The sequence below is a fragment of the Equus quagga genome, chromosome 13, assembly GCF_021613505.1.
Source record: "Equus quagga isolate Etosha38 chromosome 13, UCLA_HA_Equagga_1.0, whole genome shotgun sequence".
In the NCBI taxonomy this organism is placed as follows: Eukaryota; Metazoa; Chordata; class Mammalia; order Perissodactyla; family Equidae; genus Equus; species Equus quagga.
Genome location: NC_060279.1, coordinates 101367572 through 101389411, shown reverse-complemented (window position 1 = coordinate 101389411; position 21840 = coordinate 101367572). Strand labels below are relative to the sequence as shown.

Sequence of the window (21840 nt, the reverse complement as noted above, 5' to 3'; positions counted from 1 at the left end):
CCTCCTCACTCCCACCTCCTGACCTGAATACCTCCCTCGTGGCTTTTTCAGGCAACCAGAGCACCTCTGACTGTTTCCAGAAAGCGTGGTATTCAGATGTGGGTTGGGCAGAGATGATTTTTACAGGGAGAGACACAGGCCCAGGGGGGCGAGCTAGCTACTTCTCATCAGGACTACGCAGGCCTGCTCTCTCTCTGCCCTCTATTTGTAAACCAACCCCAGGAGGAAGGCGAATTATCTGCCCTAAGTCACTCTTCCATCCTGCCCGATCCAGGCCACCAACGTAAATAATAAAGTTCGAGAAAGTCTTGGGGAAACAGGGTTCATTTTTATTTCCACAGAGACACTCCAAAGTAGGAAGCTCCTGAAGAAAGTCACAGTGACTCCAGGTCACAAACAGAGTGGGTGAAGAAAGTGGCCGGTATGTCCGACGAGGCTGGTGATCAAGGAGACGCAGTGGGGTAGGAAGAAACAAGGGACAGACAGGCCAGGTCCCCAACCTAGAGAAAGCAGGTGTCAGCACCCAGACCAGGCGGGGCACAGGGAGAGAGCTGGGCGAGGGGCGTGGGCGAGGGGCGTGGTCGGCTCCTTGCCGACTGCTGTTTCTCAGGGCCTCAGTCATGACTGGAGATAATTTTCTAGAAGAAAAGAAAAGAGCGAATGGTAGAATGTGTCCACTCCCAAATCTGTTGAGACCAAGCGTCCTTTCATCTGGCCTCTGTGCCCCACAGCCTCTTCGTGTTCCACCCATTGCAGCTGCGCTTCCCCTCACTTCTCCTCCCTGAAACAGATTTTGTGATTCTGCCGGGTTAATCTGCTACCTCTCCCCGACTGGCTGCTCTCTTCCTCCTGCCCCTGAGCCTTTACCGCTGACAGGCTCTCCTCCCTCCGTCCCCCATGCAGTTCCTGTCCCGCCCGCCTCCTTAGCCCAGTGCCGCCATTCTCCTCCTCATAGCTGTCCGTGCGTGGTCCCTCCTCTGTCGGGCCTTCACCCAGCACCCAGAGTGTGCTTTCCAAGTGTCCTCCATCATTTCCTCATGAGTCTTTCTCCACGCTGGGGTCCCCTCCCCCTTAACACCTTGAGAGCATCACCCAGAGCAAGGACCCCAGCCCTCAGGGGCGAGGTGCCTCAGCCCCTGGGACCAGCCTTGCCCCGCTCACTCCGACACTCACCACCAAAACTTCACCCACTGCAGCATGCCAGGTTGCGCCCGGGAAGCCTGCAGGGCAAGGAGAATGTCTGAGTGGACATCGCACTGTCCCCTGCACACCCTCTGGCCTCAGACCCCTTCTCCCACAAGCCGCATTTTCTTGCCCCAGTACTTACCGAGGAAGAAATCGTGGCTCCCCCCTGTAAAGAGAAGATCAGAGCAGATGATGTGGGGGCTCCAGTGACCTCTGTGTACTCTGCCATGGCCTCAGGGCTCAGGAGGGGCCCTGTGGCACGGGCAGGCTCAGACCAGGAGTATCCCAAAGGCCCTTTGGTCGGGCTGCGGACATGGAGCCCACGGTTTTGTTTTCGCAGCAGATTTATCATCCTAAGTACATTTTACCCAAGATGATATTGAATGTGGTCCCTGAGCACACGCTGACCAAGGCGAGGGCAAGAGGGTGGGTGGGTCTCGCTCTGCTGCTGGGGGGATAGACATTGGCCACAAATGATTGGCCAGTGGATCCCTTAGGTGTGTGAACTACATCTTTGCTTCTCAGCCAACGGATGCTTTCTGCTCTCTCAGTGCCCGTCCCCAGGGCAGGGCTTTGTTGTGCTGAGAGATGGCGGGAAATACCGTCCTGTCTTCTTCACCAGCCTCATAGTATTTGGCGCATTCATTTACTGAATTTATAAGATTGCCTTCGCAACGGAACAAGACATTCTCAAATGTCTTTCCTGTTATTCCCTTTGTGGAAGGAAGCATTTATTTTCCCACCAACCAGGAGTTCCAGGGCCAGCTTCCCCTAACTGCTAGTGTGCCTTCCTGTCCCCCAGCCCACCCCCACAAAGGTCAGCAGTTAGAGAGGTGGAGACGGATGCTATGAAGGGCTGTTTGTCATGTGTCCTGTGGTTTTTTGGAGCTATATATTCCCCATGAGAGGATACTGGTCCCCAGTGTTCTCTGTGGCAGGTGATGTGGCCACTGCTCCCTTGTAACCTTAGGTGGGTGTGAAGCACCTAGAACATTCTCCCCTCTACTTTCCAACTGCTCTCAGGGAACCTGGGGCTCCCTATGAAGAGGGGAGAGGCACACCTCTCAAAGGGAACAGAATTCGGCCTCAGCTGACCTGTGCAGAGGCCCTGGAGTGACAGCTCCCCTCCCGCCCCGTGCAGACCCGGGGAACAGGGCAGTTGCAAGTCTTACCTTAGGGGGGATCTTGGCGGCAGACTGCCCACCAGGGACTGTAGGATATGCCTGCTGGTTATAATTGTTCTGCAGAAGAAAGCGGGAGGCGTGGGTAGTCGGGGCCAGAGAGAAGGGAGGAGGCGTTTTGCTCTGGAGTACACACCCGCCTCTCTGCCCTGGCTGGCCCTTCTTGGCTCTTCTCCCTCCTTGGGTCACCTCCTTTGCCAGCCAGAGCCAGCACCCTCTGCCCGCATTACGGGCCCTGCCTCCTCTTCCCTGGGCCCCTCACCCACCTCCTCAGTGTCCCGGGAAGGTGAGGGAGGGAAACCAAGGGAAGAGGTGAAGTCTAACCCAGGTGGTCAGGGAGGGTATCTCACCTTAGAAGTTACGGCTGCCGCGTCTTGCCATCCTGAGCCGGGCTGAGCAAACCGCAGAATCGGGGGTGAAGGAAAGAGAATTTCAGATTGGGCAGATCCAGAACGAGACCAAGAGGGACCCAGGCCCTTCGAGAGCCGCCTGAGGGCAGAGACTCACCTGACCTGCGCCGCCGGCCCTCTTCTGGAGCGAGGTCATGTCGGCATCCTGGAGGGGAGAGGGTGTCTCTGTGGCCCTTCAGGCGTGACCAGCCTTGCCGGGTCCCAGCACCCTGCTGCCTGGGCTCTGCCCTCGTTTTGGAGCACCAGCCTGGCACCCCCCCCCCCACCCGCACCCCTCTTGGTGGTCTGTGATGAGCACTGCCTACAGAGAAGGCAGTGAGCCCCAAGGAAACTGATGGCCCAGATACATGACAGATTTCCACACTCGGTGTTGGGGAGCGCAGGTGGAGAACGGGTTGGGCAACACCACCCCCGCCCATGCACCTGGAGCCGTGATAGGCCGGCCTAAGACAGAGCTGGAACAACACCTGAGTGGCGCCCACACACACTCTCGGGCGCAGACCCAGGCATCTCTGCCCCAGCCCACCTTCGCCAGCACTCACCCCGCTCCCCTCATAGGCCATCATTGCTTCTCCACTGAGCGCTCTCCCCCACCCCTACCACACAGGCCTGGGATGTTCTTCCTGACTGACTGAGCTCCACCTTACCCTTACCTGACCTTGCATGTTAACCCCACTAGTAGCCCTAAAACTGAGATGAGATCACAAACTGACTGGCCACAGGCCTCCAAATATTTTTCGCTTGGTCTGCATTTTATCATTAAATTGGTTGTAAACAATTGAAAATCAAATTTCTAGGTTTTCTTAAAGAATCAGGTGACATGGTCACACTGGTCGTATGTGAGCACATGACAAACTCAGCTGGGGGCCCTGGACCTCCCCCTGCTCATTACCCCGCCTGTCCAGCCTCCCAAGCCTGGCCCACATGGACGAGTGAGTGGGCAAGCCTGCCTCAGTGCCCATGGGGCCTGGTTCCCGAAGGCCACTGGCCGTGGGGCCTCCTGCAGGACCCAGAGGGCCTGCTCATCCTTCCCAGAAGCCAGATATTCAGGCCTTCTGCACCTGTCTGCCCTTGACAGTGACCTGACCCCTCCCCCCATGCATACTGCCTTCAGCTTTCCTCCCAGTGCCCCCTTTCCAGTCCGGAGAATAGACCCCAGCTCCAGGTGCCTCCCTCTTCCTGCCCTCGTGGTCCCCTCCACCTGCTCACCCCGCGGTATAGTACACACCCAGCTGTGGCTCCCCCCAAGCCAGGCCAAGCCCAGCAGGGACAGCAGCAGAGCGGAGACAGTGGCTGGCTTCATGTTCCCGTGCCTGGGAGGCCCCAACCCTCAGGCTCGGCTTTTATCCTCGGCAGGACCTCCCACCCTGTGCTCCTTCAGTGACTCACAGCTTCTCTCTCCCACCCCACCTTCGCTTAGTGTTGCACAAAGGAGGAAAGTGGGAAGGGAGGGAGGCACCCTCCCCCAGCAGGGAGGGTGAGGAAATGGGATAGAATCTGCAAGCCCTTGCCTAGGGCCCAGAGCCCCGTGTCCCCAGAGCTGAGCTTCCTGACCCCAAAACGAGAGGTTCTGCCGCCCTTACCTCAGTAATTTCTTTCCAGTTCAAGAAAGGAGTGTTACGTTTGAAATCCTGGAGGGAGAAGGAGAGATGAGTGGGCCACCGGGAGACAGAATGCAGAGGGTCAGGTGTGGCAGCTTGTCAGGGAAGCTTCAAGGGCAAGAGTGGGCTTTGGAGCCTGGGTGTGGTTTGGGATTAGATGGAGACGAGCTGCAGGAGATTGAGGGGTAAAATGTGGGATGGTGATATTGATGAGACTTAAGGGAGAGCATTGGTCTCCAGAATGAGAAGAGGTGGTGGGTAGGCTGGAGCCGAGGTGGCTGCCTGGAGGGAGCTCTGGAGGGGGCGGCATGACCAGGATCCCCAGTTCTTCCAGAAGCGAGAATGCTCCTACCTCCCAGAGTCGCCTGAAGTAGAGGAGGGCTCGAGTGTTGGGGGCTGGGGCTTGGCCCTGTGGATGAAAGGTGGGGAGCCGGTTAGGGGGGAGCTGGACCCCTGCTCATTCGAGCCCTACTCCCACTACCACCATCCCTCAGCCTTCAAAATTTCACCGCGACTAAGGTTTGCAGGAAAGCTGGGGGTCTTCGAGGACTCTAGAAAACCATTTTTGGAAACAGAGGGAGAGAGAGGCTGGATCTCTGGAGCCACTGACCAGCCCACCCTCCCCAGCACGTTCGCAGCGTTCTTCTCTAGCCCAGTCTCCCAGCCTCCGGCAGAACTTAATTGTAGCAAAACCTCAGGACCAGGAGCTGCCCAGAGCTCCCTGCCTCTCACCTGCCGTGTGCCCTCCCGCCTGCTTCCCAAAGCTGTGGGGCTGGAGTCAACCCTTCAAACCGCCCAGGACCAACAGTGGAGACGGAAGAAAGGAGCAGAGACCAGGAGTGGGAGCACTAAGATTTATTTTGAGGGCAAGGATTGGGATTAGTGGTGAGATAGTGGTGTTTTAAGAAGGAGTGGGGGGCTCCCATCCATCTGGTATCTCCGTGTCTGGAGGTCACGGGGTGCGAAAGCTCCTCTGGTCCTGGGCAAAGAAATAAGTTCTAAGGGGGAGCTGAGGGAACAGGGATTCAGAGAGCGGTGGGCCAAGGCAAGGGTCGATTGGACCCCTTGCTCCAGAAACCTGGAGGCACCTTTTTGCTCGCGGCTGTCATCCAGTCAAATCCGGATATCTTGACATGGGTTTGAAAACCCCCATACTTGCCAAGAATGTTAGGTACAGTGCCCCTGCTGCCACTCTTCCTCAGCTCCTTTCCCTGCTGTGAAGGAGCTAAGGCTCCATTCTCTTCTTTGCCCGTCTCCATCCTGCCCCCCCTTTCTAGATCTGCTCCTCCCGAAAGCAGGAAGCGACCCCAGACTAACTGTGAGCAATCGCTTTCCTGCTCCCTAGATGTGCAAAATTGCATGGCTGCCTGTGCTGACCCCCTGGGCAGCATCTGTTTGTACCCTGGCTCTGCCATCAGACTCCCAGGTCCCCATGCTCAGGGGCCTGGCCTCCTGGTGGTCCGCAGCACTTGTATACAGTTCTGTATACCACAGAAACAGTCTGCTGTGTCCATCTGGCTCTCCAAACCAGAATCCCGTGCAGCGGGGACCTCTGCGTCTCTTGTCTGTCCCTCCCCGCCTCGTCCCCAGAAGGGCAGACTTTGACTTTCCTGAGGTTTGGGCTGTCTCTTCGCCTCCCCCACCTACCACCACCCCGTTTCCCCGACAAGTGGCAGATGGCAGGGATTCTAGTCTTCATTCTTTTACATTCAGGGTCAGAAACTCAGCTGCTCATGGCGCCAGTCGGGTGCTAAAATGACCGCAGTGGGCAGGGGGAGTGTGGTGGCTGGAGAGCAAGTCCCTGGCAAGAAGCAGCCCTACTCAGCACTCGTCTGTTGCAGCCCCGTGGAAGAGGGGAACCAGTGTTGCCAAATTTTCCAAGAGAAGCCAGAAATCTAAGTCATTATGTGAATTTTTAAAGTTTGGCAACTAATTCATAGTGTTTACAAAAAGAATAGCTCAAACAAAGCCGGGGAGCGGGCCCCCAGCTGCCACTTCTGCCTCCGTCCTTGTCTGGATCGTTCTCTGCCCTTCATCCCCTCCTTCAAAAAGTCCCCTTCGACTCTGGACGTGCCTCTGCTACTCTGGTGTCAAGTCAGCCTTTCCAAGGGTTCCCCGCAAGAGGAAGGGGTGGGCCAGGAGGAAGGAGAAAGGGGTTCTCGGCCCAGCTGTCTGCTAAGACGGTGTATGTGCGGGCCCTGGCCCCCATCGTGCGCTCGCAGGTTTCACCTCCCCTCCCTTCTCTTGGGGTCACTCCTCGTGTGGCCTGCCAGCTCCACCTGACTGTTCAGTCTGTCCCCTGCCCTGGCCTCTGCTTCTCCAAGGATTAGGCCCACTTACTCTCCCCTTACCCTGCAGGTCTCGAAGGGGAAACTGAGCCTCAGACCCGAGATGTGAAAAAGGCCATTCTTCTCAGTCCCCACTCCCAGCTGCTTCCAAATTCTCCCTCTCTTTTCAGGTCTCTGCTGTCCTTCCTCCTTGTTTTGATCCTTCCTTCTTCTCTCTAGCACTGGCCTCAGTGCTGTCTTCATAGCCACCCTCACTCTCTGCCTGGCTCACCGAGCAGAGGGCTACTTGCTTCTCCCTGTCCCTCGCCCACGGAGATCAGGATGGCGCAACCTGCCAGCCCTTACCTTGTTGATGGCGTCCCAGTTAATGAAACCCAGTTTGGACTTAAAATTCTGCAGAGAAGAAAAGGAGAATGGCCAAAGTGGGTTAAAACATAATTGGCTCAGGGCCTCAGGATGAGAGGTCAGGGGCCGCCACTAACGGTCATCATAGAACAAGGCCAAGGGGCAGGGACTCGGTTTCCCAAAAGAAGGTGAACGGAGCAGTCTTGCAAACTCACCTTCCAGAAAGTGTCAAAGTTGAAGAGCCCAGGAGACGTCTGAGAGTTCTGAGGAACCGAGGAGAAAGGGGCGAAAGTAAGAACCCACTTTGTGGCACGCAGCAGGCGCAGCAGGGGGTGCGGGTGTCAGGAGGGGAGGCAGGCGTTGCTGGACACCCCAGTCCCTGCCCCAGGCGGCGTGATGCCTCCACTCACCAGCGTATCGACTCCGCTGACAGCTTCACCTCCTCCGCTGGGCTGCTGCTGCCGAGTGGGGAAGAGAGGGACTGATGTTCAAGGCTCGTGCACCCTGTCATCCACCTGCTCCTGGCCTACCCGTCTCTGCCTCTGTTCCAGCTCTGTGTGTTCTCTCTAAAGCCACCTTCTTGCCTTCTTTACATGGCACCTGAGACCCCACCTCCAGAAAGCCTTCCTGGGATGATGTGCCGCTTTCCTCCTAGGCTAACCCTACCCAGTCCCTTCAATCATATTGATATTCTTGCCTCCTCCCACACCCTGCCCCCAAAACACTGCTGGTAGCTAATGTGTAGTCCCACTATGTGCCAAGCACTGTGCCGTATCCTGCCGTGTTCTGTGTGGAGATGTCTCCATTTCACAGATGAGGAAAGGGAATCTGAGAGCTGCCTGGCAGCTTGCCTCCATGTCAGACTCTACTGTCTGCACTCTGAACCACCTTGGTCTGGTTACAATGCAGAAAGCTCAGCAGTACCTGGGGGAGGTGAGCAAGCTAGGCTTCCCTGTCCTCATTTTACCCAAGGGGAAGCCCAGGCTCAGAGAGGTCAACTGCCTTGCCTGGAGATGCACAGATGACAAGTGAGACAGCTGACATTTGAACCCTCGCCTTCTAACTCTTCTAACTTCTAAGTACTTTCCCACTTCTCCACACTGCCTTCTTAAGCGTGGCTTTGTGACATATCCCCTTGACCATTCTGTTCTCTTTGTTGGTTTTCCCCTCACTGCATATTTAAGACTTTGGTATGTAAAAACCTGGAAATAGAGTTACAAACTGGGAGTTTTCTTAAACCTGTCTACCCGTAAAAGGTCGGTGTCCCTGACATTGCAGGAACTCTTCAGAGAGCCTTCTCAAGGAGCGCCACCACCCACTGCCGCCTTCTGCCCTTCAGGCCCACTCCTCACCCTGTGGGCCACACTCACACCGGCACCCGGACCAGCCTCACCCAGGAGCTGGTTAAAACCAGATTCCCGGCCCCACCTGAGACCTACTGAGTCAGAACCTGCGTTTTCACAAGACCTCTAGGAGGTTCCTGTGGACGTTCGCGTAACGCAGCCTCTGTCAGCACTGCGGGTGCTGACAGGAGCCCAGATTTCCAGAATAACGAGGAGGGAGATGTACGCCTTCCAAACACTGTTTCCAAACTCTGTCAAAGAGGTCACCAGATTCTGTTTACTGGCTGGGTATAGGACATTTGAAACAATTAGCTTTCTAAAAGGGCTCATTTTCATATGATTTTTTGCAGCCCAATCTCTACTACCAAGTGAGGTATGTCCCCTAAGGATTTGCAATGACTTGTTCCTTTGGAGGTTGTTAGTATTTTTACAAGATGCATTTAGCTTCTTCCCCCTTAACTGTAAATTTCCCAGATGGTGTTGGGATGGAGCTAGCGCTAGGAGCGGGGCCGAGCAGAGGTGGGGTACGAGGAGGGGGCACCGCCACACTGAGGAGGTGCGGTCACCCCAAGTTTGGCTCTCACCTGACCCCCGGATCCCCCGGACACGTGCACTTCGTTCCCTGGGTTGTCACACTGTGGGAGAGAGAAAGAGAGGCGTTCCTCCCTGTCCCCACCCAGCACGGGTTCCAGCCTCCAGCTTGCAGCGTTTCCCCGCCCGCCGTGTGCTGAGGCCGGCCTAGGTCCCTGCCACAGCCCCAGCTGTCCCTCCACATCATCCGAGGGGCCTCAGCGCCTCTCATTCTCCTCCCACAGGTCGAGGGAGGTCAGTGCGGTGACCGCTCAGCAGACACTCACCCCAGGCTTATTTCCACCTCTGATTCCGCCGCTGCTCCCCGGGGAAGAGCTGGTGTTGTATTCCTGCAAGGGAAAGCAAGAGTCCCTGTGGGGCCTTCAGGGGACTTGGGAGGGGCCAAATAGTTCCCAGCGGGGTTAGGATTATTTTAACCCCCTCTCCCCAACCTCCTTACCTTCCCATCTTGCCACTCAGTCACTGAGGGAAGTTGTTCGGAACACAGAGAAGGCCAGGTGTGGCCCAGTGTATTTGGAAATGTGAGACAGTTGGCCCCCCCATCCCCACCGCCTGTCAGGGGTGGGAAGCCCTGTGGGGCCTGACTTCATCAGAGCCGTGACCCTGGCACCTGGGCTCGCTCTGCCTTCCTCCTGCCTCTCCTCACCCCTCACCCTCTTCCTGGAGCCCAGAAAGAGGAAGGGATCCCTAGCATCCTTCCCTGGGAGCCCGAGTAGCTGCTTTGATCAAAATCCTAGAATTTTCTAGGGTCTGTCCTAGCTGGAGGGCAAAGCGGGTAGTACCATGGAGCTTATGATGTCTGACTTGTTCTAGTTACTTTCCTCCTCTGCCTGACACCTTTCCCAGAGGCCCAAGGAAGCCAGCTGTGCTCCTCTCTGCAGGCCCCCTCTCTTGGAGCTCCACCCTAAGCCGGCTGCCAAGTTGTGGTCCTCCGCTGATCCTGTCACCCACCGTGTAGAGGCCTCATGTGTACACCGTATTTATTAGTTGGTCTACATCACAGCTCTGTAAATGTCCTTAACTGTCCACGTGTGCAGGCCTGCCCCCATTCTCCTGGGAGCTTCCCAAACAAGTGTCATGTTTTTCTGTGCCCACCTCTCTTCTTCTACCCGCCACCCCCAGCTCTAGTCAGATTTGCCAGTGGGCACGACTGCAGACACAGTTAGACGAAGATAGAGCATCCCGCTGTGACAGAGCGGAGAGAAGGGACAGAGGAGCAGAAGCAGGCAGAGCGCCTCTTCTGGAACAGTCAGACTGCAGATGCAGGCAGCACTGCGCGGTGGGGCGGGGAAGGCGGGGAATGGAAGCTGAGGAGGACGCTGCCAGTGATGCCACCCACGCCGGGGCTGGCCACTTTCAGAAAGACCTTGCAGTGTGTCTGCTAAGCAGGGACCAACAAGGGCCTCAGGCCCACCTCTGCCTTCAACAAAAGAGCAGCACTCACCCAGCTGGTCCCAGAACTGCCGTCGCTGCTGCTGCCACTGCTGCCACCACTGCTGCTGCCACTGCCACTGCTGCCACTGCTACCACTGCTGCCACTGCTGCCACTGCTACCACTGCTACCACTGCTGCCGCTGCCGCCGCTGCCACCACTGCCGCTGCCACCATTGCTGCCGCTGCTGCCACTGCTGCCACCACTGCTGCCACTGCTGCCACCACTGCTGCCACTGCCTCCACTGCTGCCACTGCTGCTACCACTGCTGCCGCTGCTGCCACCACTGCTGCCACCGCTGCCACTGCTGCCACCGCTGCCACTGCTGCTGCTGCTTCCCTGTGGGGCAAGAGGAAACCAGAGCAAGGACTAAAGATGAGAACACCAAGATTCCCTCCCTCCCGCTCCTTCCTCTCTTGCGTGGGCAGATTCCCCGTCCCAGGCTGTGGGGAGCGGTCTCTCTGTTCCCTTCCTGTGCAGAAGGCCTCAGGTACCCCGCCCTCTTACCCCTAAGTGGCCAGAGCTTCCGCCGGAGCCAGATGGTGGGGGGTTGGTGCACTGTGGAAGGAAAGGGACAGGTGATTTTCACGGCTTCGGTCAAAGCCCTCACCATGGGCAAGGCTCTCCTGCTCCCTATGGCTTGGCTTTCTTTCCCAGCGTGTTGCTCCCCATCCCTGGCTGATTTCCCTCCCCTCTTCTGAGCCCTCTCCATGCCGGGCTCCTCTGTAGCCAGTCTGACTCTTCCCTCAGCGCCCATCTTCATCTCCTCTGTCTCCCACGCACCCAGACACCCTCTCCTCCCCCACACCCTCACTCTCACCTCTGTATGTGGGTTGCCGCTTCTCACTGAGCCAGGACCAGGTTGAGCCTCAGCTCCCTGCAGGGAGGATGAACTGAGTGTGGTCTCCAGAAGGACAAGGGAGACGCGGAGAGTGTGGGCCTGAAGGGGGCAGGCGTCAGGGCTGGGGCTGTTACTCTACCTGAGCGCTGGCCTCGGAGGTGGATGGCTCTCTGTTGCCTCCGAGGCCCCAGGAGCCTCCCTGAGAGTTGGTTCCAGAGCTGCCATCCGCGCCTCCAAAGGGTCCCTGGCCCCAGGGAGTCACAGGCCCGCCAGGATAGCCCTGGTTGTAGCCTCCAGGTGGTGGCTGGCCATTGGTTCCCTACAAGAACCACATGCCTGCACTCAGTCTGTGACCATCTCAGTCTGTGATGGAGAGCGCAGGCAGAGGGACTAAGACAGAGAGGAGCCAGAGCAGGACACAGGGAGAGGCACTAGAGAGAGGCCCCAAGGTGGAGGAGGAAGGATGCACAACATGGAAGGAAACTGCCCCACACAGCCCCACAAATAAGAGACCTTTCCATCCTTTCAGCTGATTCCCAAGATTCTGAACCCAGCTGCCTGCAGCCTCCCATTTCCACACGAGCCCCCAGCCGCTCACCCAAGCACCGTTACTGCCCAGCATCCCCTGCCAGGAGATGTGGGCAGCGTCTATTCCAGGTCAAATTATATTCTCAGCCAGTCTGCCAGCCTCACTCCCAGGGTTTCCTAGAGTGTGGGCTGCTCCTCCAACCCCATGGTTGATGGCCCCCACAACCCCATGGCCAAAAGCCTCCCCCACCCCAGGGCTCCTGGCCTCCCTGATGCCATAGCTGGCTGCATCTCCAGCCCCTTGGCCCATGGCCTCCTTAATTCTGTGGCCAATGGCCTCCTCGATTCCGTAGTTAATGGCACTTCCCACCCCATGTCCAGTGACCTCTCCTACCCAGTGTCCGAAGACCTCCCCAACACCTGCTCCAGCATCCTCCTTTCCACTCAGCAATGGGCCAGCATCCCCACTGCCCAGGCACAGGGCCAGTAGGAGACAGGCCAGCGACCCCTGTAATGTCATCTGTGCCTTGCTCCTCTCTCTTCTAAGTGTCTTCTTCCTGGCCCACTTTACTTCTTCTTGCCCTGTCTCTTCCTCGGCGCGCCCTCCTCCGTCCTCTTCTTCCTTCTGACTCTTCTTCTCCCTCCCTGTAGGTCTGCAGCCTTCTCTCTCCTGTCCCAGACTCCCCTGCCTTCCGGAGCCCTCCTCCTGCCACGACTCCTTATACTGCAGCTTGGGAGAAGGTGACAGGGCTGGGCAGCCCAGAATCCCTCCCCACAGTGACTCAGGGTCAGCCACCGATAGGGTAATGAGCTGTAATTGTGAGTCTAAGAGTCTGTGTTGAAACAGAGGGAGCCTGAGCTGCAGGAAGGGAGGGAGAAATGGGATGAGGCAGGTGCAGAAATGTTCCGATTTCCCAACCCCAGGAATTTGGAGTGCAGGGTGGGGGTGAGGGCATCTGAGGCAGTCAGGTGGGGGGACTTAGGAGAGAGGAGTCAAGGCAGGATCCCACCAGGGGGCAAGAGTAGGGACCCCGGCGGAACAGACCCACCCTAGGCGTGAGCCAGCCTGGGTTGGGGCACGAGAATGAGAGGCAGGTGCCTCTCTTGGCCTCTCTCTGTTTCTGCCACCTCTGTCTTTCCCCTCCCATACTGTCACCTAAAGGTGACTGCCCTCACACTCTTCCACACCTTCCAGCCCACAGAGAGCCCGGGCACTCTGAGACTGCCCTCAGTGGGGACCTTAGGCTTTGGGGAAGGAAGTGGCCACGCACGACCCTGAGAATGGTCATCAGGGCGTCTTGGTTAGCATTCTGGCTGCTCCTAGCTGAGGAGGCTGGGCGTGGAGCATGGAGCTGGGCGGGCCAGCCTCCCCCAGGGAATGAGTGGGAAGGAGAGACCTAGGGAGGGAGCAGCTGACCCAGGCATCCATCCTGTTTACCCGGCTGGAGGGGGCATGCGTGTGAGCCCGAGGCCTCCTGTGAGGGCTGGGACCGCACCAGCTCACCCCACCCAGCCCCCAGATCCCCCAGGGGCCAGGGCAGCCAGCAAGGGAGCAGGGCCAGCACAAAGGCAGGAGCGCTCGGTCAGCCACCCGGCTCTCTCCTTGTCCCAGCTCAGGATGCAGAACTCGGTCATCCTCCCCAGGGCTCATCCCTGCTCAGCAAGCGTGGCTGCTCTCCACTGCCAGGAGTCCCAGATCCTCCCACTTGGCACTGCCTCGTATCACCGGGACTCAGCACCCAGTTAGGAGGGGCCAGTTTCCATCCGCCTTTCTCAATGCCTCTCAGTCAGTCTCTCTCCACCCCAACACCCGCACCCCAACTTGTAACAGCCAGCACCTCTAACCAGGTAAACACAATCCCTGTCTGTCCTCCGCAGCTCCTGCCTCCCTGTTATTCCACCTCTGACTCTGATGATGGTAATAATGGCAGAGGTAATCATCCTCATCATGAAGCTTCAGTTGGTCCAGGGCTTTCTGTGCCCAGGCAGGCCTCACTCCCAGGCCCCGGCTCCCGGCATCTCCTGTCAGCTCATTGTCTCCAACCTCCCACTTTTCAAAATGCGCTCATTCTTCCCTGGAGAGGATTGGTTTGGATCTTGCCCTGGGACCGTGTAGGAGTAAATGCGAGGCCTGTGGGATTGGTGATGGAGACCCCAGCCCAAGCTTGCTGCCTCCCACTCCCACAGGGCAGGAAGTGGAGCGTCCACGACTGGAAGACCCCTTCCCACACTCACCTCCTTCGGGGGCCACCACCTTCACAATGGCGTCTGTCTGCCCTGCCCTTCTCTGTTACTAACGCTTTCCTTTAAGCCAGCTTACTTTCTTAAGAATATTTTAAGAGAATATTTGATATCTCTACTGTCAGTGGAAAGCCAGCATCACTTGCCCTAAATAGAAAGTACCAGAAAAACATAGTGAGAAGCCAACAGTTCTTACCATGGTATTACTGTGCCCTCCTTGTTCAAAAGGGAGATTAGCAAGCATGAGAGAGATGTTCAAGACACGCCAGCATAGAAATCGAGTCTTCCTTTTTAACAGAATCAGAAAGCTTCCAAAACAAATTGAGAAAATAGTAAGTTTCTCACTGTGCGATTCAGACTTATTCAAAGCCATGTGCACAAACCACCTAAATCCTCCCTGTGACCAGCAGGGCCACATTCTAGCTTCTTGGAGAAACTGCCCTCAGACGTCTCTGGAGCTGAGGGCTCACCTCAACTCAGTCTTAAGGCGTATTTATTAAACGCCGGTTGTGACCCACATAGAAGCCGCGGTGCTTTGACATGCGTGGTCTCATTCAACCCTCACCATAACCTCCAGAGGTAGATATTATTCCCATCTTACAGATGAGGTAACTGAGGCCCAGGGCTGTTACACACACACAAGGTCTGCGTGAAAAGTCATCGTAAAATGGAGCCGTCGGATTTGGACCCAGGTCTGTCTGACTGCCAGCAGCTTTTGCTCCTACGTCACTGTGCCTCCATTGTTCCTGTGCGTGACCGCATCCACGGGTCTGACGTGCCCACATCATGCCCAGGACCCTCCCATCCCAGCTTTTCTCTCAAATTCGCTGCTTCAGTCGCTCCACAAGCATTTGTTGTGCACCTTCTCTGTGCTGTGCCCGTCTGGGCCCTGGAGATACAGCACAGAGCAAGATCATCACAGTCACTCCCTGGGGAGTCTCATTCGTTGTGGGGGAAGCTGGACAATAAACATTTCAGGTGGTGATGAGCACTATGCAGAGAAACACAGTGGGGTGAAGGAACAGAGAAGATGGAGAGGGCATTTTAAATAGGGTGGTTAGGAAAGGGTTCTTTGAGGTGTGACCTATGAACTGAGACCCAAAGGAGGTGAGAGGGTGAGCCACAGGCTGGGGATAGAGTATTCCAAGCCCAGGGGACGGCAGTGCAAAGTCCCTGAGGCAGAAGCCTGCTTACTCTCTGGGAGGACCATTGTGGCTAGAGCAGGGAGGAATTGAAGTCAAAGAGGTAATCGGCCGGATCATGGGGCCTTAGGGGCCATTATAAGGACTTTGACTTTTACTCTGAATGGGGTGGAAGCAGCAGAGGGCTTTGAGCTGGGGAAGGCTGTGATCTGACTCAGGTGGCAACAGGGTTCCTCTGGGAAATATTAGGGGGCGGGGGGAGTACGGAGACCAGGGAGGAGGCTTCAGGGGGAGGATGGCAGCTGGACTCAAGTGTAGGGAGGAGACGAGGCTTGGGTCTGTGCTGTCTCTGCTCCCTTCTGTGGGGTCCGGGGCCTCAGACTGGCATCTCCTGGCTCACCCTGTCCACAGTGTCCACCGGGGAGCCTACGTTCAAATCCTAATGCCAGCACTTCCTAGACATGCTCCTAACCCCTCTGTGCACCAGTTTCCTGTCTGTCAGAGGGGAGACCGTGAGGGTTAAATGAGGCAGTACCTGCAGAGAGCTCAGCACAGTGCCCGGCACACAGGAGCGCTCACTGCATGTTCTTGGCAGCATTGGGCATGTCGGTATTGTTGGCATACTTTCTTGGCAGTTGTTCAATTCTGAGTCATATACACATGCGCGCACACCTCCTTTCAGAAGGAGAAACTTAAGTTTCTGCCAAAAGCAGGATTTATTTTGAAGTAGCCCCCTACCCAAGGGTCGCAGGGAAGTGTGCCCCTCACTGGCAGAGGTCACTGCAGGGAAGTGCTCTGAATAGAGGACAGCCGTCACCGCCTACTAGCTGGGTGACCTCAGGGACCTTTCTTCCTTCTCTGAGCCTCAACTTCGTCATCTCTAAGAGGGTAATCATGGAACTTGCCTCATGGGGAAGTTGTGAGAACGGAGTGAATCACGTCTGTAAGTGCTCAGCACAGACACAGCGCGCACCCAATAAAAGACAGCCGTGAGGGTCCCACCCAAACTCCTCTCCCTGCTCTTCCACATCTGAGAGACTGGCTGTCCTGTCTTCCTCACTGCCTAGGCTGGCTCCACCTGTCTGTCCCGGGGGCCTGGTTCTGGCTCACACCTCACACTTACTCCACATCCTTTCTCACGTCTGCTCAAGTCAGTGGCCTTCCCTCTGCCAGTCACCAGACATTTGTGCCTGCCTTGACCTCTCTTCTTGAACCTCTTAGTCTAGGGGAAAATGCATATAAAACAAGTAAAGACATAATTACCAATTGCCATAAGCACCGTGAAGGCAAAGACCAGTGTATGGGGAGAGAGAATAACAAAGGGGGCCCTTTGTCTGGGCTGGGTGGTCAAGGGAGCTGAGACCTGAAGGGTCAGGAGGAGCAGACACGGGGACAGAGAGGCGTGGAGAGTATTCCAAGCAGAGGACAGCATGCTGGGCCTCAAGGCAGGAGTGAGCCGTGCCCCATTTACCCTTCCAAACCAGCTAAGCTCTTCTTTTCCAGAAGCCTCCAGGATGGACCCTTCACACATGATTGTCCCATTTCTCTGGCACTTCCAGGACCCCCGTCCAAGCAAACCCAGCAAGAAAGCGTGCACACAGATAAAACCAATGAAAGCTTTTCCTTCATGAAAGAATAATTCCCTTGACTGTTCCCTTTTCAGAAGGGACTCCAGTCTGTATGAAACGATGTCCACACAGCGTAAACCCTCGACAAATGAGAGATATGATCGAATGCTTCTATTTATTAAAATGCCGGAAACAGATGTCTGCAATTTCCTTTGAAATGCATCAAAAACATATCGATATGTGATTAGATGGATAGATGCCTCATCAAGCAAACACAGCAAAATGCAAACGGGAAACTCTGAACTGGTCAGTACGCAGGTATCCACAGTAAAATTCTTTCATCTTTATGGTATGTTTGAAATATTTTCCAATTAAAATATTGCAGGAGGAGGGGAGGAACATATGTGATAAAAACGATGGTATTCTACAAATAAGGAAAAACACAGTGAACAAAAGTGTCAGGAAGGTCGCCTTCACAGCACAGCCGGCCCCGCCCCTGCTGCTTTGTCCCTTGGTCCTCATTGGTGCATCACTTTGTATTTGTTGTCATATTCTGTTTATGTACCTAGTCTCCCTGCGACGCCTGTGAATGCCCCAAGGGCAATTTTTGGTCTCTTATTTCTGGTCCCACGATTGATGGAATTTGGGAGCTGGAAGCCATGCTGTACTCCTCCCCTGCGGACACCCCACCCCCTTTATACGGAGGGAATTGTGGCCCCAAGGGGCACAAAGAGGGGCACAAAGAGGGGCAGCAAGCCGCCCACAGGCCCACAGTGCTGCGTGGGATGCGGGCCCGGCAGCAGGCCAGGTGCGGCCGGCACTCTACAGATTTTATAGCTGACTCTGAACCGTCAGGTTCTGGCGAGAGTCAGGCCTGCCGCTCTCTCGTGGGTTACCCCAGGTGAGTGCACTGGCTCCTCTGAGCCTCAGTTTCCCCGTCCATACAATGGAGATCATAAGAGGACTTCTGCCTTCGGGGTTTGGGAGGCTTTCACAGGTACAGAGCAGAACCAGCTCTTTGCACAGTCCCGGGGACCTCGGGAATCCTTGGTACACAGTAGTGGCTCTCAGGATCCCTCAGGCTCCGAGTCACATGCAGATCCAAAAACGAGGCCTGCAGCGTCACCATTCCTGTCATCGTAAAGAGGCTGTCCCCGCTGCCATCGGCGGGCCTCCTCACTCAAGGATCTGCCACACGTGCCTCCCCTCCCTGCTGATGCCAAACAGGAGAAGTCTCGGCGTCTCCTTTGTAGTTCTGAGGCTGCTAATCCCTCCCCTCACTGACTATGTGACTTGCTCTTGTTTCTTAACCTGTGGGAGCCACCATATGTTCTCCATCAAATGGGGCCAGAACAGGACCTCTTACCTAACCGGGTGGCTGGGAGGCTTCAGTGACATCATGCACGGGAAGCACCCAGCAGGGAGCCCAGCATGCCGACACTGCCCAGTAAACACAGGTTGCTGTTGTCATTCCTTTGGGGCCATGCCCCCGAATGAGGATGCCGCCCCTCGGGCTCTACCTAGGTGTCCGCCATTCTCTTCCCTGGTGCTTCTGCCCCCACGATTGGCCCTGCCCGATGCTCCTCCTGGTGCCCAGCAGGAACTTTGCACACCAGGGAGGCATGGCGTGTCCCTGGAACCACCCTCTTAGATCTGACCAGCCTGAAGTCTCCAGCTCGACTCATCCTGTGCCTTAGATCAGACCCCCAGCAACTTCGGCAGAGGAGCAAGAGGAGAAAAGACCAGCCTTCCCCCACGCCCCCTCCTTAGGGAGCACAGAGGACCATGAGGAGAGTACATGTGTCATATTTATTCACAAGTCTCAGTAGAGCCCCCAGGGGACTCCAGAAATCCAGCCCCCACCCCCAGCTCCTCCAGGTCATCTCGACTGATGTGACAACAGGAACGTGTCTGCTCAGGAAGGCCAGGACCTCAATTTAGGGAATGATGTTGGCGACGCTCTGAAGGAGAGAAGGAGAGAGAGAGTGAATGCAGGGCACACAGTCCTGAGGGCCAAGACCTCTGCCCTCAAGTCCCCTAGAGAACAGAGAGGGACACGGGCTGCTCTGGCCCAGGAATTGCTCATGTTCTGGGGAATACCCTAAGGAAGGTGGCACTTAGATTCAGGAAAAATAGGGAGCCAGCCCTCCCAGGCAGAGGTGCCAGGGCCTCTGTAGGAACCGAGAAGACTTGTCCGCTTTGCCTCAGAGTGTCCCCTAGAGCCCGAGAGTAAACGAGGGGACGCGTTTGGCTTCCAAGTACAGTTTCTGGTCCTGTGACCCAGCCTCACCCTTCCGCCCCAGGCTCAGGCAGCTGATGTACTAAATGCAAAGAGAAGAGCTAGGTCTTTACTTTGGGCCCAGAGTGAGGACCAGGACGCCACAGGAGCATTTATCCCGGGGGAGCCCTGTCCTCCCAGGAAAGGACAGAGCTGCAGGGTCCCACCACCCAGCACAGTGCTGCAGGGCAGCAGGGGTCACAGCGGGTGAGGGATGAGAATCGGAGGGGGGAGGACGAGGAGAGAGGATGGGCACACGGAGGGGATGTTTCAGCAGCACCCCCCTCCCTGGCGCCCAGACGCATGTGGGCCGGGAGGTCTTTTCCGCCAGCTTGTTTGCCTCGGTGGGAATGGAAAGCACCTGAAAGATGAAAGCAGGATTCGAAGGGCAAAGAACAGGTGAAGAAAGGGAAAACCAGAGCTGGGAAGTGGGTTAGATTGTCTCTGCAAAGGCCGAGAGTCTGTCCACAGTGAAGCTGTCTGTGAACGGGCCATGCGAAGGGGGTGGAAGGATATCTCCCAAGGCAGAGAGCAGAACGTAGAAAACAGGCAGCACTCACCCTCCACAGAGCTGAAAGGTTGATGAAGGGCTTGTTAACCGAGGCCTGGAATTCAAGGAAAGAGAGTCAGTCCCCAGCATCTGTCCAACCCCACCCTAGGAGGGCGCCCACTCTCCCACCTCTGAGCTCATGCTGTGCCCCAGAGACTCACTCCAGATGCTAATGTGGTTGCGGCCCCTCCGGTCTGGCCGGTGGAACCGCCGTGATGACCGCCCTGTGGATGAAGCCCAGATCGTCGTTACAATGCCTCGGCCCTTGAGGGTCTCCCAAGTTCCTTTTCCCCAACAATCTGCTGCCCTCTGGGGTGACTGGGGCTGGGGCGGGAGGCATCGGCTAACCCCTGGCCCCCTCACTGACCAGAAAGAAAACCCAAAGCGCATGTTGCTGTGGGAATTCTGTGAGAGATGGGAAGAAAAGCCACGAAGGACATCTGCCCCTCCTGACCAGTGTTCCCTCGATTCCCTTTGATTTCGGTTCCTGAGATGCTCTCAGTCACTGCAAAGGGGCCTGGCTGGAAGGGGCCCAGAGGACCAGTGCAAGGACCAGGACCCGAGTAACTGCAGCCCTGACCTCAGAGCTACACCTTCTACCGCACTCTAGCCTGACCCTCAGCTCTGACTAATGCTGTCCCCAGACGCTCAGCAGTGCCTGCCCCACTGCTGCTGCCACCAGCTGGAGTCCGGCAACAGCTGCCCTCTCCAGGCCTCTACCCGCTGAACCCTGCGCTCTGACTCCGAGCCCTTCCCTCCTGGATACACTTTCTGCTTGGTCCCTTCCTCCCCACCCACCACCATGTAACTATGGGTTTGAAGTCCGGGCCAGTCCTCAAGATGGTGTCCCAAAGACTCCTGATGGAGACAGGACGATGGGGAATTGGGGCAGGCAGGAGTCACCTCCTGTTCCCCAAGCCCTTCTGTGGTGCCTGGTCTGCTGTGTGTGGCACTGCTTGCCGCTTGCAGTCTCCAGGATCTGTTCCCTCTACATAAATGTGGATCAGAAGTCCTCCAGGAGACCTCCTCTGATGGGGCAGTGTGGAGGAAGAGAAAGAACCCTGAACTTCGATTCGCCAAAGCTGTGTGCTGGCCACATGACCTTGGCAGTCCCTTCAACCTCCCTGCACTCTGTTTCCTTATCTGAGAATCAGGGAGTCAGCATCCTCGTCCTGACTACCTCAGAGGCTTGTCATGAAAATTAGACAGAGGAGGGCTTATCTCCAAAAGCTGTTCCTCACGCTCACTCTGATGCTCTTGGTTTCTCAACTGTTTGCACTGTAATAGATCTTGGCGCAGTAACTATTTCCTGTTCCCCAGAAGAAGCTTCCGATGCCTCCCTGTAGACCTCCTTAACTGGGAGGGCAGCTCCCTGAAGATGGGGCTGGGTCCTGTCCACACTGTCTGATATAGGGCTTTGCAGATAAGATGGCTTGATCTGTCCGATTAGCTGACCACCAGCTCCCTTGTAAGGGAGACAGAGGAAGGAGGACATGGTTATATAGCTTCCCAAGCTTCTTTCACTACATGAAGGCTATGTGGACTCCCCAGATGTCCCAAGGGTTTAACCTCCCCCTTCCCCAGCCCCTTCTCCCCATCTCCCCACCGCTGTTCACCTACATTCAGCAGCTGGTTGGCCTCCTTGCCGGCTTGGTTGACCCCATTATGAACATTCTGCTGCAACCTGTCCGCCTCCTTTCCGGCCTGGCCAGCAGCGTGGTGGACCCCTTGGCCAAGCTTCTCCGCTTCCTTTCCAGCCTGGCCAGCAGCGTGGTGAACCCCTTGGCCAAATTTCTCTGCCTCCTTCCCGGCCTGGTTGACCCCATTGTGGACCCCTTGGACCACTTTGTCTGCTTCCTTTCCGGCCTGTTCAACGGCATGGTGGACCCCCTGACCAAGCTTCTCAGCCTCCTTCCCAGCCTGGTTAACTCCAGGATGGACCCCCTGGGCCACTTTCTCTCCCTCTTTCCCAGCCTGCCCAGCAGCATGGTGGACCCCCTGACCAAGCTTCTCAGCCTCCTTCCAGGCCTCATTGACCCCATGGTGGACCCCCTGGCCAAACTTCTCAGCCTCCTTCCCAGCCTGGTTGACCCCAGGATGGACACCTTGGACTGTTTTGTCTCCCTCTTTCCCAGCCTGCCCTGAAGCGTAATAAACTCCATGGCCAAGCTTCTCAGCCTCCTTCCCAGCCTGGTTAACTCCATGATGGACCCCCTGGACCACTTTCTCTCCCTCTTTCCCAGCCTGCCCAGCGGCATGGTGGACCCCTTGACCAAACTTCTCAGCCTCCTTCCAGGCCTCGTTAACTCCATGGTG

At 56.5% G+C, this 21840-nt stretch overlaps 2 protein-coding genes across 4 annotated transcripts in view; both read right to left on the bottom strand.

The window, feature by feature from the left end:
* Positions 1 to 308: 308 nt before the first annotated feature.
* Positions 309 to 12470, bottom strand: DMKN (dermokine). Its single transcript, XM_046682194.1, has 19 exons — positions 12140 to 12470; positions 11357 to 11536; positions 11197 to 11253; positions 10884 to 10934; positions 10671 to 10715; positions 10389 to 10535; positions 9211 to 9273; positions 8938 to 8988; positions 7421 to 7468; positions 7226 to 7273; positions 7011 to 7058; positions 4730 to 4786; positions 4360 to 4407; positions 2874 to 2921; positions 2717 to 2758; positions 2358 to 2426; positions 1328 to 1351; positions 1174 to 1220; positions 309 to 638 (listed from the first exon to the last, which is right to left on the bottom strand). Coding segments are annotated over exons 1-19 (1200 nt in total). The 5' UTR covers positions 12266 to 12470; the 3' UTR covers positions 309 to 637.
* Positions 12471 to 18486: 6016 nt separating this feature from the next.
* The window catches only part of SBSN (suprabasin), a 4393-nt gene continuing 1039 nt past the window's right edge, over positions 18487 to 21840 (bottom strand). Inside the window, exons 1-4 of one of the 3 annotated variants that reach the window (XM_046681207.1) lie at positions 21145 to 21840; positions 19686 to 19748; positions 19535 to 19579; positions 18487 to 18657 (exon numbers count right to left, since the gene is read on the bottom strand). The exon at positions 21145 to 21840 is cut by the window's right edge and continues 1039 nt beyond it. In XM_046681207.1, coding sequence (XP_046537163.1) covers positions 18634 to 18657; positions 19535 to 19579; positions 19686 to 19748; positions 21145 to 21840 — 828 coding nt within the window. In that variant the 3' untranslated portion in view covers positions 18487 to 18633. The remainder of the gene's footprint in view (positions 18658 to 19534; positions 19580 to 19685; positions 19749 to 21144) is intronic. The other 2 variants (XM_046681208.1, XM_046681209.1) reach the window with 2 other exon arrangements.

Coding starts and splice junctions, on each gene's coding strand:
- DMKN (XM_046682194.1), bottom strand. CDS start 12,265: ATGACATTACAGGGGTCGCTGGCCTGTCTCCTACTGGCCCTGTGCCTG. Junction 2,922..4,359: donor ACTGGAAAGAAATTACTGAG/GTAAGGGCGGCA, acceptor TCTCCCCTCCAG/GATGCCGACATGACCTCGCT. Junction 2,427..2,716: donor CGGCAGCCGTAACTTCTAAG/GTGAGATACCCT, acceptor TTTCTTCTGCAG/AACAATTATAACCAGCAGGC.